General features: G+C 46.3%; 1 protein-coding gene across 1 annotated transcript in view; it reads left to right on the top strand.

Annotated features, from left to right (window-relative positions):
* Positions 1 to 13960, top strand: part of LOC143282697 (uncharacterized) — a 223767-nt gene that overhangs the window by 174229 nt on the left and 35578 nt on the right. The window contains 2 exon segments of the mRNA XM_076588421.1: positions 8713 to 8824; positions 9958 to 10440. Of these exon segments, the coding sequence (XP_076444536.1) occupies positions 8713 to 8824; positions 9958 to 10440 (595 nt within the window).

Raw genomic sequence — 13960 nt, 5'->3', positions numbered from 1 at the left:
ATATCGCTCTACCTCTCTCACTCGTTAGCTCCCTCACCCCCCAGCCCCCTGCTTACACTCACACTCATTAAGATCCCCTCCTACCCCGAACGTTAAAACACCGTGTTTTTTTTTTCTTTCATCATCAGCAAACTGGCGGCATTGATGTGTACATTGTGACTTCCTGCGACACACAGTCTCAAGTTTTCAGCCCACGCTCAAACAGCATGTGAAGTGACAAAACAAAAATACGTGAACAGGAAAGAGCAAACTGAGAAAAGGAGAGAGAGAGAGAGAGATTCCACGAGGCGTAGAGAAAACACACAAAAACGAACCTGCTGACATTCGAAGACGGAACTGGGGGACCTTAAAACGCTTGCAGTGGAACTAGAAAAAGGGGGTGAAAAAAAAATTAAGGACGTAAGGACAGTGCACGACTCGTGGCGTGAAAAAGAAATCACCACCACCACCAGAAAAACAAACACAAGACAACCAGGCTACTAACATTCGAAGAAGAAAACAGGACTTGGAAAAACGTGCCTTGCCTGAGGGAACGTTGCGTGACACGGGGAGAGGGGAAAAAAGAGAGAGAGAGAGAAAAAAAAAGATCGTGTGTGTACATCTTCCCACCCCTACCCCAAACAGGCTGGGAAAATGGAGAGCTGCGGATGCTGGTCGCGAAGGACCCGAAAGGTGAGAGTCTGTTTGGTTTAAATAGTCTTTAATTATTGTTCCACAGTACACATGATTACAATGCAAACAAAGACAAAGGAGCATCCACAAGCTTAAAGCTTTTACTATGCTCACACGTTGCACTTCAATTTTAACATGGCGGCTGATGAACCATATTATCATTTATATCAAATAACTTATTCACAAACAGGAAATAAAACAAATAGATACACAATACTTTAATGTGTAAAATAATGCTACTGTCAATATCAACATGAAAGTAAATTTATAGTCGTCAGAGCAGTATGTTTGCTGGGAAAAAAAAGAAAGAAAGAAAAGAAAAGAAAGGTTATAGCAAAATCTGAATGTTAAGTATACATCAGCCTGAGGTCTGTGGGTATGATTGTGACTGTTGTTTTAGCCTGTTGTGTTGGAAGAAGAAAGATTATAGGAAATGTTCTGTATTCATCTGTTTCGTGACTGAGATCTGTGGGTATGATTGTAACTGATGTTTTTAGCCTGTCGTGTTTCGAAGGGGAACCTTCTGACTTCGCGAAAACGTTTTAAAACTTAGAGAACTTGTGATAGTAATATTATAATTCTTTTTCCTTCTCTTGGTTTTTCTGTCTGTCTATCTGAATCTCTCTCTCTCTCTCTCTCTCTCTCTCTCTCTCTCTCTCTCTCTCTCTCTCTCTCTCTCTCTCTCTGTGTCTCTCTCTCAACGATGAAGGGTAGTGCCTGGCTGGCTGGCTGAGATGCCCGAGTGCCGACATTGCAGTCAAAATGTCGTGATTTCCAATCGCAGACATCCAAAATGAAAACTGGCATTGTTGCTGCCCACCTGGACTTTATATTGTCGTTCTGATGTTGTGTTAGATAGGTTCCCCACACCCCCACCCCTCCCCCCTCCTGTTATTTCACCTGAAGTGAGTGTTTACGTTAAACCCGACTGTAACGTTAGGTGAAGGGGATCCAAAGGACTTTATGCAGTTTCAGGTCTTTGAGTGTCTGCCCTCCCACCCACACCCATCCCCACGCATCCCCATAACAATCCCCTTCCTATGTAATTAAGACCCTGACCTACTGAAAAGAAATTTGTCTGGCCAAGTCTAGTATCCAGGAATGAAATTAAAGATTAGGAGAGAGAGAGAGAGAGAGAGAACTGGTTAGTGACGAGTGTGTGTGCGCGTGCGCGCACATGTGTGGTTTGTGTGTGATTGGCTTTGAGACGTTGCAGGTAATTATGTGCTATTGACGTAGTTATGTGTTTCGCATGTGTTGCAGTGTAACGATGGTGTTGCAATCCATAGTGGTTACGTGATATTACTGTGGTTAATGATGTTCAACGTGTGCGTGGGTGTTTACCAAAATAGGAGCATACGTCAGCGTCGTATTTTCGTTAATATGTTGCGAAGCCCCCCCTAACCCCCACGCTCCCCACCCACCCCCACCTCGCCCCCTCTCTCACAGTCTGTAATCTTTACAAGCTATCACAAAAAAGAAGCGAACTTCAAAGGGGTAACAGTGCGAGTTACGGAGTATCAAAAGGGAAAGAAAGTGGGAAAGATACAGAACTGTTCTTTGGCTTTTTGAGTGTACTGCAAAATAATGACAGCAAACAAAAAATGCTTCAGTTTTGCTGAGAAACACATGCATACTATTTGTAATTTAAAAAATTGATAAAGAGAGATATAGAGAGAAAATTCAACCGTGGCGCAAGGAAAAGTGAAGCGAACACGCACAGAGAGACCGATACTCTACTGCAGCTAATCACAAACATGCTGTACACAAACCAGTATCTGTATTCCTTCCTGATCCTCCACGGATAAGGCAGACGGGAACAACCGAAGGCAGTCTCTCAGTCCGATTGGCTGGTCGTTCGATAGCTGGATGACGTAAATACTGGATGACGTAAACGGAACGACAAACAGGATCTCGGCCTCTGATCGTATCTCCTTACCGCGTGCTCGGTTTTGCAAATCAGTATGTATGGCCAGTGTGGGCAGTAGATGACCTTCATAGATGTGTGATTCTTGATGGCAGAACTAATTCTACCTTGGGAGTTGGGGGAGAAATTAATGTGTTTTGCACGTGTTTCGAGTGTCGAGCTAAGCCTATGCAATAGGCTTATTGAGGCCTACGTGTGATCTAGTTTAGCACCTTATTGTGGTGTGTGTGTGGGCTGGTATCGACGTTGATGGGTATGCGGGGACGTGCACGCACTGACTGAGTTCACTCTCATGATTATTCAGACGCGCGCGCATTCACACACACACACACACACAAACGCGCGCGCACACATACACACGCTACACATACACGTTCGCGTGCGCGCGCAACACACACACACACACACACACACACACACACACACACACAATGGAGGGGCAGCGGGAAGGGGAACGTTTAAGTGACGTCATGGATATTTGGGGAGGCTGTGTGGGCGGAAGGGTGAGATCGACCTGTACGAAATGTTCACACACACACACACACACACACACAAGACTGAAATGTCAACTGATCATAAAGTTAGCAAAGTCTGTGTAAACATTTCCTAACGTAGGAGTATCGTTCTCATAATTAGGTAACTGACGTCTGTTGCAAACTGTGCAGCTGCTTCTTCTGACCATTAATTATCTCACCCTCCCTCCGTTTTTACCATGCGCGCGCATGTGGGTGTGTGTGACTGATACACGCAACAAAGAAATAATTTCCGTGTGTAATGTCGTGCTGTCCCTCGATCTTCATCAAAAAATAAAAATTAATACATAGATACGAAAGAGTAGGCGTAGGTCCAGTCAGAATGATCATGGGTGATAGATGTTTCTGTGGGGAGGGGAAGCGCTGAGCAGTTTTTGGCTCAGTGGAGCAAGAGTGGAGAGGTTGTGTGCATTCACATAATCATCAGCGCACACCTCTCCCTCCCCCCTCACCCTCTGTGTGTGTGTGTGTGTGCGCGCACCCCTTTCTCTCTCTCTCTCTCTCTCTCTCTCTCTCTCTCTCTGCACCCCTTCTCTCTCTCTGTCCCTCTCTCTCTCCCCAGCCTTTTCCACATCTGTCGCCTGAAAGGATGCCAACTGTACGTGTTAATGGCAAAGATGTGTTGTCCGAATCGCGACGCTCTTCATTAAAGTAGTTGCTGCTGTGGTACCAGCTGAAGCGTGGGTTCCGTGGGCGCACTGTCTGACGTCCCTTTGAATTGTGCATTTGTAGTTTGTTTTGTTTTATAACCTTGTGTGGGAAATTGAGGCAGTGGGTGGTATATTTGTGTGTGTGATGTGTGTGTGAGAGAGAGAGAGAGACAGAGACAGAGAGACTTTCTTTCCCTCTCTATCACTGTCTTCATGTTGACAGTTTGTCGTGTCTGTATGCCTACGTGAGAAAATGCTGAAATGTCATTGTCATACCACTAATAAACTGTCCAACTTTTTTCTTTTTGTCTTGGTGGCGGTGGGGTTTCTGGGGAGAGGGCGGGTCACACACACACACACACACACACACACACACACACACACACACACACACCCTTCCTCACTTTCCACTCTCTCTCCCCTCGTTCTGTGTGTGTGTGTGTGTGTGTGGATCATCTTTCCCCGACTAATGTTACTGATAACATTTACGCAGCAAAACGCTTCCACAGAAATACCAAAATTTTTAACGCAGCCACGAGTTATTTTCCAACCAAACATTTCGCTCGAGATATACAGCGTGATATATGGAAATTAAGACTCGAAAAACATTGAGAGATCGAAGCATAAAAAAAAACACAGTTTTGTAATTGCCCAGTCTAAATGCCGGCTTGGGAACAGCTGGAAACATAATAACGTATGTTTGATGTGTGGGGTGGGGGGGGGGGGGACCGCACGCTCGAACGCATGCACTTATGCACGCACGTACGTCCGCACGTACACATTCTCTCTCTCTCTCTCTCTCTCTCTCTCTCTCTCACACACACACACACACACACACACACACACACACACACACACACGTTGCCATGCAGCTCTCTTTTTTTTTCTTTTTTTAGCTCTCCCACTCCACCCCCTTTCCCCATGCCGCTCCTCCCTCCTCATCCCCCACCCACATGTCAGACGTGCGTTGGGTATCAGGGAAAGATCTTATTGAAGGTCATTGATTCAGTCGAGTCCTGAAAACATGTGCACGATTGACGTCACTTGTGAGGGTTGTCGTCACTTGGGCATACTTATCGGTAACCGGTGTCCCTCTGTGTGTGTTGGGGGTAGGGGTAAGGGGAGGGGCCTGGGGGGGATAAAGCGTGCTGTGAAGAGCGAGAGAGAATGGGAGAGAGTGTGTGTGCGTCCCTGTGTCTGTGCGTGTGTGACCAAGGGAAAATTGCTTTTGTTCAACTCATCAGTAATGGAAATGTATTCACATTAGACAAATCGTTTGACTTAGATACCACATCGCTTTCCAGTCCATTTCAGGTTTTCTTTTATGAAAGATAGAAACATACACAAATGAAGAAACTGATTGATAAAAGAAGAAGAGGAAGAAACCGCGAAAGAAAGAAAGAAATTGGCTTTCTATAACTTAAATGAAATCAAGCGATGCGAGACAGCCATACTGGATGATTCCTTAGCTTGAAATTATTTATGTTGTTCGGAATCTTGTCAAGTCTAGTCGTGCATCGTCAGATAACCTCTGGGAGACCACTTTGCTACTGTCCAGTGAATGCAAGGCCTTGGAGGTGACGCCCCTTGAGAGAAAGACACGGGGTGAGGGAGAGAGTGGAGGAGGGCGAGTGGGTTGTGGGGTGATTATGTTTAGCTTTAATTTTGCAGGCGCACAGCATGAATCAATGGTAAACACAGATGTTGCCATGCACAGGAGCAATTTTGTACTACATCATGGTGAAATGTTGTGTACAGGGTATGTGTGTGTGTGTGTGTGTGTGTGCGCGCCTCTTTGTGTGTTTGTCTGCGAATGTATGTGTGTGTGTGCGCGCGCGCGCGTGTATGTATGTGTGTGTGTGTGTGTGTTGTAGTTGGGAAATACATTGCAAATGCCAAAACAGTTGTTTTTTTAATGTTGTATTCAATGTCCTGGGTTATTAATATGTTGTTAGTTAGCGAAACCTGTGTTTGTACCATTGCTTCACGCGCGGGCGTACTGTTCGTTGCACGATGATAGCAGGTGGTGCGTGCTGAATCCTTGCCGTTGTTATCAACAACGTACATCAAGTGTACATATAGGCTGACAGCTGTTTGAAGCTGCTACGTGCAAACAGTGACGTCTCTTTTTCTGATACCGACAAACGATCATGCTCTCTATCGATGTCAGTGTTTGACCTCTTGTCTCGCTCTGTGTGTGTGTGTGTGTGTGTGTGTCAGATCATCCAGTATAATAGCAGGAACAAGATGATCTGTTTTAATCTTATACTAGTAGTTTTTGAAAGTAACTACCGGTAGTGCAAATGGCAGGTCAGAAGACATCATTCGTAATATAAGCAGTATGTACTGCAGGAAAAGAAAAACCGTGATGGGTGTTGTTGGGATGGATGTGTTAAAAGTGGAAAAAAAACGAGGTGGGAAATCCGAGATTATGAAACAAAAACAGTCATATCCAAATGCAACAGTAAACCCCTCAGATAGACCAGAGAAACGAAAGATGGCCAAAGTCAGGAGTTTGAAGTCATCAGTGGACACTATGTAATGAGTGGACCCTCGATAGCAGACCGTATGAGCCGAAGAATGATGGTGAAGTGGAAGGCAGCACAGAGAAAAGGAAGGGCTGATTTTGGACACACAGTTGTACATTAGCAGTGCTGACTTGTTGTTTGATTCGGTGTGAGACGGGACGGCAGTGGAGATGTTGCAGGAGGGATGTGGCCAGATCGTTCTTCCAGAGACACGTCGTGCGTGGCACAGAATGTGAGCAGTCAGGCACTGATGGAATTGATGCTGTCACCCTACAAGAGCGGGCGGGTTAACCAGATCCCCCCCCAAGGCGCACAAGACACACGAGCAACACAAGTCTGTGTGGCCGTCACTACACAATTTCACGAAAAACTGCAGGCCTCAGTTACTAGCAATTGTCACATGTCTGAGGTGATAAAATTTAAGCATGCATTGCTTGTTTCTACATATGACAACGCGGTGTTTGATTGGGGGGATGAGTAGTGAGTGTATGTAAATAGCTATGTAAGAAAATTCATGTTAGTTCTATATTCATTGCTTCAGTTTTGTCCCTTGCATTTCACTTTTTAGGTCATCCATTTGATTGGAAGATTTGATGTTTTGCAACGGAGCGACCAACTGTTGTTCAGTGTTCACCGGTTTCTTGAGGCTTGAGGAAGCGAAGAATGTGACTGGAAATTCTGGCTTGTTGATAATTTTCAGGGGGGAGTGGTACTGGTGCTGTGAGGAGGGAAACCATTTTTTTTATTTTAACGGGTTGATGTAGCAAGTTTGACAATGAAGACCGGAATTCAGTGAACGATTTGACCGTTTCTGTGCTGTTGAACCAAATCACAAAAAAGTGAGAGTTTTTTTTGTCTATCGAAAAAATTTCAATAGGGCTAACTAAACGAGAAAGGGGAAAAAATCGTCTGAAAAAACTTTTATTCAAATTATGGGTGTCTGCGTCTTTGTACCCCATTGAATGAAATAAGTGAACTATTGTTGAAACAATATTTGAGTTTCAGTGACCCTCTTTTCATTTTTTTGTTGTAATTTTGTTTCAGAAAACCAATTCTGATAGATTTTAAAGGCGAAGTTATTTTCAAGAGCGATATTGCATAAATAAAAACCTCAAACAAAGATATTACAATGTCTGTGATTGTGGTGTTGTGAAGCTGAGAACACAGCGAGAAAACAGCAGCAGCTGTACAGAACGAGCCACAGGTTTCAACTGTGAGTCGCGATCATTAAAGGCATCCTGACAATCGGCTTCGGTAATGCGACAAAGAATCTGAGGTCTCGCCGTGAAAAGCATCATCCAGTAGTGGAAGCTTGGGTCCAAGATTGGCTACACTACCGGGACTGTCAAAGACGGGAGAAGAGGAGACGGCGCTCTCTCAAGCTTAGCGCAATGGTAGGGGTCTTTTGCAGGCGGTTAAGGGTGACCCCGCACCGGGTACACAGCATTGTGGGCAGTCGGCTGTTGGCGGGGACGGAACCTTGCAAATCAGGAGACTTCTCTTGCCGCATAAAGGTCATGTGTTTGAGATTTATTTATTTGTTTTGTCGGGATTTGTGGGTGCTTTGTTTGTTTTTTTTTTTTTTTTTTTTTTTTTTTTTTTTTTGTTTGATTGGCTGCTTGTTTCCAATTGACTGACCATTCGTTCTGCAATCGATTCTGTGGATACCCACGGCGCGGTAGAGTCCTATACAGGAGCATCGCGGGTTCGTGGTCATGTTCCCAGCAGTCTGAGAGTACGGAACCATGGATGTTAGTGTGAGAGGCACACAGTCCAGTGGAAGAACTCACTGAAAGGCGAGCACTTGGTAAGTATACAAGTGTGACTGTTTGATTCACGTGGACTTAGGAACATCTTTTGGGCCTCTAGTTAACGAAAAACGTGGGTTCGTGCGGAGCACTGAAGCCGACTAGCTCAGTCACCCTTTCACAGACACAGAAATTGGTTGATCTGAACGAACAGGTGGAGAGGGACCATTTCCACTCGTCCACCATAAAGATTAGTTGACTCGGACAATCGTACTTCGTACAGCATGTGTCTCAAAAGAGATTTATGAAACCAAAAACAGTATAACAAAGACAACCAGTAAAAACCCGCGTCAAGATAGTGACGCGAGTTGTAACGTAATAGACTGGTCACCACTAATTTGACTGACCCAGGCACGATCTTGACAGCCCCTGCATCCAGCTGGCACACTCAATCGTAACTCCTGAAGTGGTGCCCTCGCATACGGCAGACCCGTATTTCGAGTCCGGAACAACCCCCGAACATGCGAGTGAACGTGGGAGTTGCAGCCCACGTACGAAGAAGAAGAAAAAGAGCCATGAATGGTCAATATAGTGGACACACAGTGTGTACGATGTTGCAGCAGTGTCCAGACTTGGTGTGTTGTGTGATTGCAGGTGCTGGAGCAGCGCGGGGACGGGCAGTGGAAGGGCTATGTGGTGCAGGAGGGCAAGATGGCCAAGACAGGCGTCTTCCCAGCCAACCACGTCGTGCTGGTGGACGGACAAGGTGAGTCAGTCAGTCACTGTGGACACCCTCCTGATCGCCCTGATCCCCCTACACAGACGCGCGCGCGCGCGTATACACGCACGCACCACACACACCCACACACACTCACACGCGCGCGCACACACAGGCACACACGCATGCACACACATAGGTGCGTGTGCGCGCGCACGCACACACTCACACACACACACACACACACACACACACACCCATCTTGCAGGCCTGTTTTGTTACTGCAATTCGTCACAGTTGTCTCTCGGCGAGGAGGGGTAGATAAAATTGTCAAAAGGCTTATGCATTGCTTGTGCTTCTACATATGTAAGTGCGCGTGTGTTTGTTGGGGGGATGGGTGTGGGTGTATGAATACAGGCAAGCTGTCGAAGAAATCACTCCGTGTTATTTCATGTTGTCTTGATGTGTTTGTCCTTGCATTCACTTCTTTGCCCACGCGCCTATCGTCTTCGTGTGGCAAGAATATTGCTGTTTTAACGGGACGCGCACGTGCAACTCGTGTGTCTAGTGTCTCACCGGTTTTTCTTTTGCAGGCTGAGGAAGCGAACGCTTGTCTTGGAAATAGGTGGCTTTTTGTGTGTGTTGGGGGGGGGGGGGGGGGGGGGGGCTACTGGTGCTTTGAGGAGGGAAGCCATTTTTTTTTTTTTTTTTTACTTTTTGTTGTTGTTGCAAGTTTGGATGCAGAGGGACCGAAGTTCCAGTGAACGTTGCCCGTTGTCTGTGCTTATGTGTGTGACACACCACCATCCACCCCAAAAAATGTGTTGTTGTTTTTTTACTGTAAAAAATAATAAAATAAATAAGGGATAAATAAACAGAAAAGGAGAAAAAAACGTTAAAAAAACTTTTAATCGTCAAATTATTCTGTGTCTGCGTTTTTGTACTTCCCCTTTAGAATAAAATAAAATTAACTATTGATGAACGATACTATTCATCGCAAGTTTCGAGTGAAACTTCCTTTTGGTCATTTTTTTGTTTGTATTTTGTCTTCCCACCGCCACCCAAACCAAATTCTTGATAGCCATTTGATGAAGGAAACGATATATTTTCAAAGTCGATATTGAAAAAAAACCACAACAACAAAACATCTACAATGTCTGTCACGTGGTGTTTGCTGACAGCCCTGAAGCAGCAACAACAGCAGCAGCAGCAGCAGCAACAGACTAAAGGACCCCAGGTCCCAGACCTGCTGAGTCGCGGACCTCACTTCAACCACAACGGGCACCTGCACAACGGCTTCGGGAGCGACACCACCTCCCTGAGCTCCTCCAGCACGGACGACAGCTACCCCCCTCCCCCAAACATCACCCACGTCCTGGGACCCCCGCCCTCCTCCGCCTACACCTCCTACCCGGGGGGCCCCCCGCCTAGCCCCGGGGGAGGTCTCGGAGGCGCCCCGCCTCCTCCTCAGAGCCCAGCGCATATGGGTTACGGGGGTCCTCAGGGGGGGTTCGGTTCTTACGGGGCGCCCCCGGCCAGCCCCGGGTACCACCAGCATCCTGCGGGCCAGTCGGCGTTCGGGTCGGGGTACAGTGGAGGACCCCCTCCTGCCAGTCCAGGGTACCTGTCCTCTTCCCCTGCCGGCCCCTTCAGCCCTCACAAAGGTCAGTGGCGTGTGTGGGTGAGATTGTGATCGTGGGCGCGTGTCGTTTGTGTTTGTCGGTGTGTGTGGGTGCGGTTTGTTTGTTTGGGGTTGTTTTTTTGTTTGTTTGTTTGTTTTTGTTGGGGTTTTTTGTGTGTGTTTGTTGGTTGGTTGTTGTTTTTTTCTGCCCCATCATCTGCACCATTTCAGTGGCATTACTCCCACGCCGCTCTTTTAGATTACCCCATACACGGCCACACCCGGGTTCGTCCGTCACAGTTCCAGCGTCGGCAGTCCACAGGGAACCATGGATGTTAGGTCGCCAGGAGGCCACACACCAGAGGAGACCCTGCACTGCTGCAGAGTCACTTCGGTGGTGTTCAGTGGTGCCTGTTCTGATTCAACGTACTTAGGACACCACCTACTAAGCCCCCTACTAACGACAATAATGGCTTCGTCGCGGAGCCAGACTGAGTGAGCGTCCCTCCCAGTGTGGAGACCGCCGCCACGTCCGTCAAACAACAGTTCCCCCCCGCACGCACACACACACACATTCACCCCAAACCCCCACCCCTCTAGAGTAGAGACCGCCACCACGTCCCTCAAACAACAGCCCCCCACGAATCTGCCGACACTGAAGACCTTGACAAGACTCACCCCAAGCACGGAAGTGGAGGGGTATCGAAACTGAGGTCACCATGAGAGCAGGGCATGAAAGGACACAGTCTTTGAGACTGTTTTGTTTATATTGATGATGATGGAGGATGAGGACGACGACGACGATGTTGCTGTGGAGGTCCATTTTGGTTTGGGATTGCGTGACAAGGCTGTACTCTACGCTTCCTGTCAAAATGATACCCGGCGTTAACCAGGCTGGGTGCGGTTTGTGGTTGTGGGTGTGTGGGTGCCGTTTGTGGTTGTGGGTGGGTGGGTGCGGTTTGTGGGTGTGTGTGGGTGCGGTTTGTGATTGTCGGTGTCTGTCGGTGTGCTTTATGATTGTGAGGGTGTGTGGGTGTGGGTGGGTGCGGTATGTGGTTGTGGATGTGAGTGTGGTTTGTGATTGTGGGTGTAGTATGTGGGTGTGTGGTGTGGTGTGTGGGTGAGGTTTGTGATAGTGGGTGTGTGTGGGTGAAGTTTGTAATTGTGGGTGTGTGGGGGTGCGGTTTGTGATTGTGCATGTGTGGGTGCGGTTTGTGATTGTGCATGTGTGGGTGCGGTTTGTGATCGTGGGTGTGTTGAGTGCGGTTTGTGATAGTGGGTGTGTCGGCGCTGAAGGTCTGTGTTATTGTTCGTGGGTGTTAAGGTTGTTTTTTTCTGGAATATGTACGATTTCACGATGTATGAATTGCAGATTTTTTCTTTTCAAGACATAAGTACAAGGAGCTCGAATCATTTTCCTGCAGAAGTTCGCTTGAAGAGCAACATAGATAACGACTGTTGATATTTGAGCTCTTTCCATTCAAAGGAGAGAAGAAAAAGACATTACAGCACAGGATTTTTTAGAGCACTTCTTTGCATCTTTCCATCGGACCCAAAGTGGCTGGTTGAAGGTGGTCCACGTGTACATACCCTTGAAACTGGAATCACCTCAGAAAATTGTCGGACCAGAACTATCCTCCTAATCACGTGTTTGAAGGGTATTATTTCAGAGAGTAATCTATCCGATGAATTTAATCTGCTGTTGAGCGAGTTAATTGTGTGTCTGTGTCTGTATGTTCTCCTTTTATTTTAAACGACGAAAAGTCGTTCGTTTGCAATGAAATTCAATTTCCTGTCTACCTTTTCGTGTTCGTAAACATCTACTGCAGCCATTGATTGATTCTTTGATCCTTCCGAAAATATCATTTTTGCAATAATTTTTTTTGTTAACCGCAGACCTCATTTCACTTTGAAAATACCCGATTTCAGTCTGGAGCAAATATGACGTGTGTGTGTGTGTGTGTGTGTGTGTGTGTGTGTGTGTGTGTGTGTGTGTCACTGCGTGTGCGTTTCTATGTCTGTGCGTACCATTGTGCATGTATGTGTGTGCCTCTGCGTTTATGTATGTGTGTGTCTGCACGCGCGCGGGTGTGTGTGTAATGGCATGCGTATGTGTTCGTAACAGGAGTACGATAAACCCGTCTGGAACAGGATAAGGGGGAAGGAAAAAAAAATGGAGGTGGGGTGCCGAGGGGTGAAGCAGACAGACAGACAGACCTGGAATACGTTCTTGCCCAACGCACTCACACCCACAGGGCTGTGCCTGTCCGTCGAACAGGGGAAGGAATGCTAGGCTTGTTTTTCTCCCCTGCCTTCTGACGTCAGCGCTTATTGGCTTTTGATTGGTTGGCGACAGCCGTGCTGGCCTCTTTTCGTCGCGTGTTGCTGGCATTCGCTGTGAAAATGGAGAATGGAAGTGGAATTTCTTACTTCCCCCCATCCCCAACCCCCACCCTTCTACTCTCTTTCTCTTGAGTTGAACAGGGTTTGTTTTGTTTTGGGTGGGTTTTGTTTGTTTGGTTGGTTGGTGTTTTTTTGTTTTTTTTTTCTTTAATAATACTAGCCTTTGACTGGAATGCATTATAGCCTTTGTGTCGTCCAGATGGGAAGGAAAGAAATGACATGTCCGGGGGTGGTGAGGGAAATCCATTTTGCTAACTTAACCACCACCCACCGCCCTTTTTCTCTCTCTTTCTTTTCTTTTGTATGGTCAACAATGGATTAAAACTGGTATTGTATGTTTTTAATGCATTGTAGTGAATACGCGTATAAATCTTGAAGGAACTTGACGTTCAGTGTACATTACAAAACATGAGATGTTGCATCTGCAGGGTTTTGTTTCCTGTTACGTTAAGCAGTATGCTGCGCACGAACGGATCATATGGCTGCCTGTAACTGCTTAATTCGTGTGTGTCGTTTGTGTTCTCCAGCACAGTCACGACTAGCAAATGAAGGCCACAGTTACCTTCTCCTCAGCATCTTCAGTCACATACTTGAATGCTCCATGGTGTTGATTTCTTGTCTTGGTCTTTTCTTAGACGTTGTTTCTTTAAAGTGCTCTCTGTGTCGCTGCAGTTGAACAATTTGAATGATTGTCAAATCAGTTGGTGTTGATTTCCTGCATAATTGAATAGTAAGTAAGTGCATAAGATCGTTTTAGTCGATTTTCTGTGTTGATTTCATATTGGTGGGCCATACACGCTGCATTAACATGCCTTTGACTCTCGTTGCTTGTCTTTGTGCCAAACTGAATTTGTATGTATTTTGTATTTCTTTTTTTTTTTTCTTTTTTCTTTTTTTTTTCTTTTTTTTTTAATCACAACAGATTTCTCTGTGTGAAATTCGGGCTGCTCTCCCCAGGGAGAGCGCGTCGCTACACTACAGCGCAACCCATTTTTTTTTCTTTTTTTCTTTTTTTTTTCTCTCTTCCTGCGTGCAGTTTTATTTGTTTTTCTTATCGAAGTGGATTTTTCTACAGAATTTTGCCAGGAACAACCCTTTTGTTGCCGCGGGTTCTTTTACGTGCGCTAAATGCATGCTGCACACGGGACCTCGGTTTATCG

This window comes from Babylonia areolata, chromosome 1 (genome assembly GCF_041734735.1).
Source record: "Babylonia areolata isolate BAREFJ2019XMU chromosome 1, ASM4173473v1, whole genome shotgun sequence".
NCBI lineage: Eukaryota > Metazoa > Mollusca > Gastropoda > Neogastropoda > Buccinidae > Babylonia > Babylonia areolata.
The sequence above is the reverse complement of the archived record's forward strand: the minus strand, read 5'-3'. Positions and strand labels throughout refer to the sequence as shown.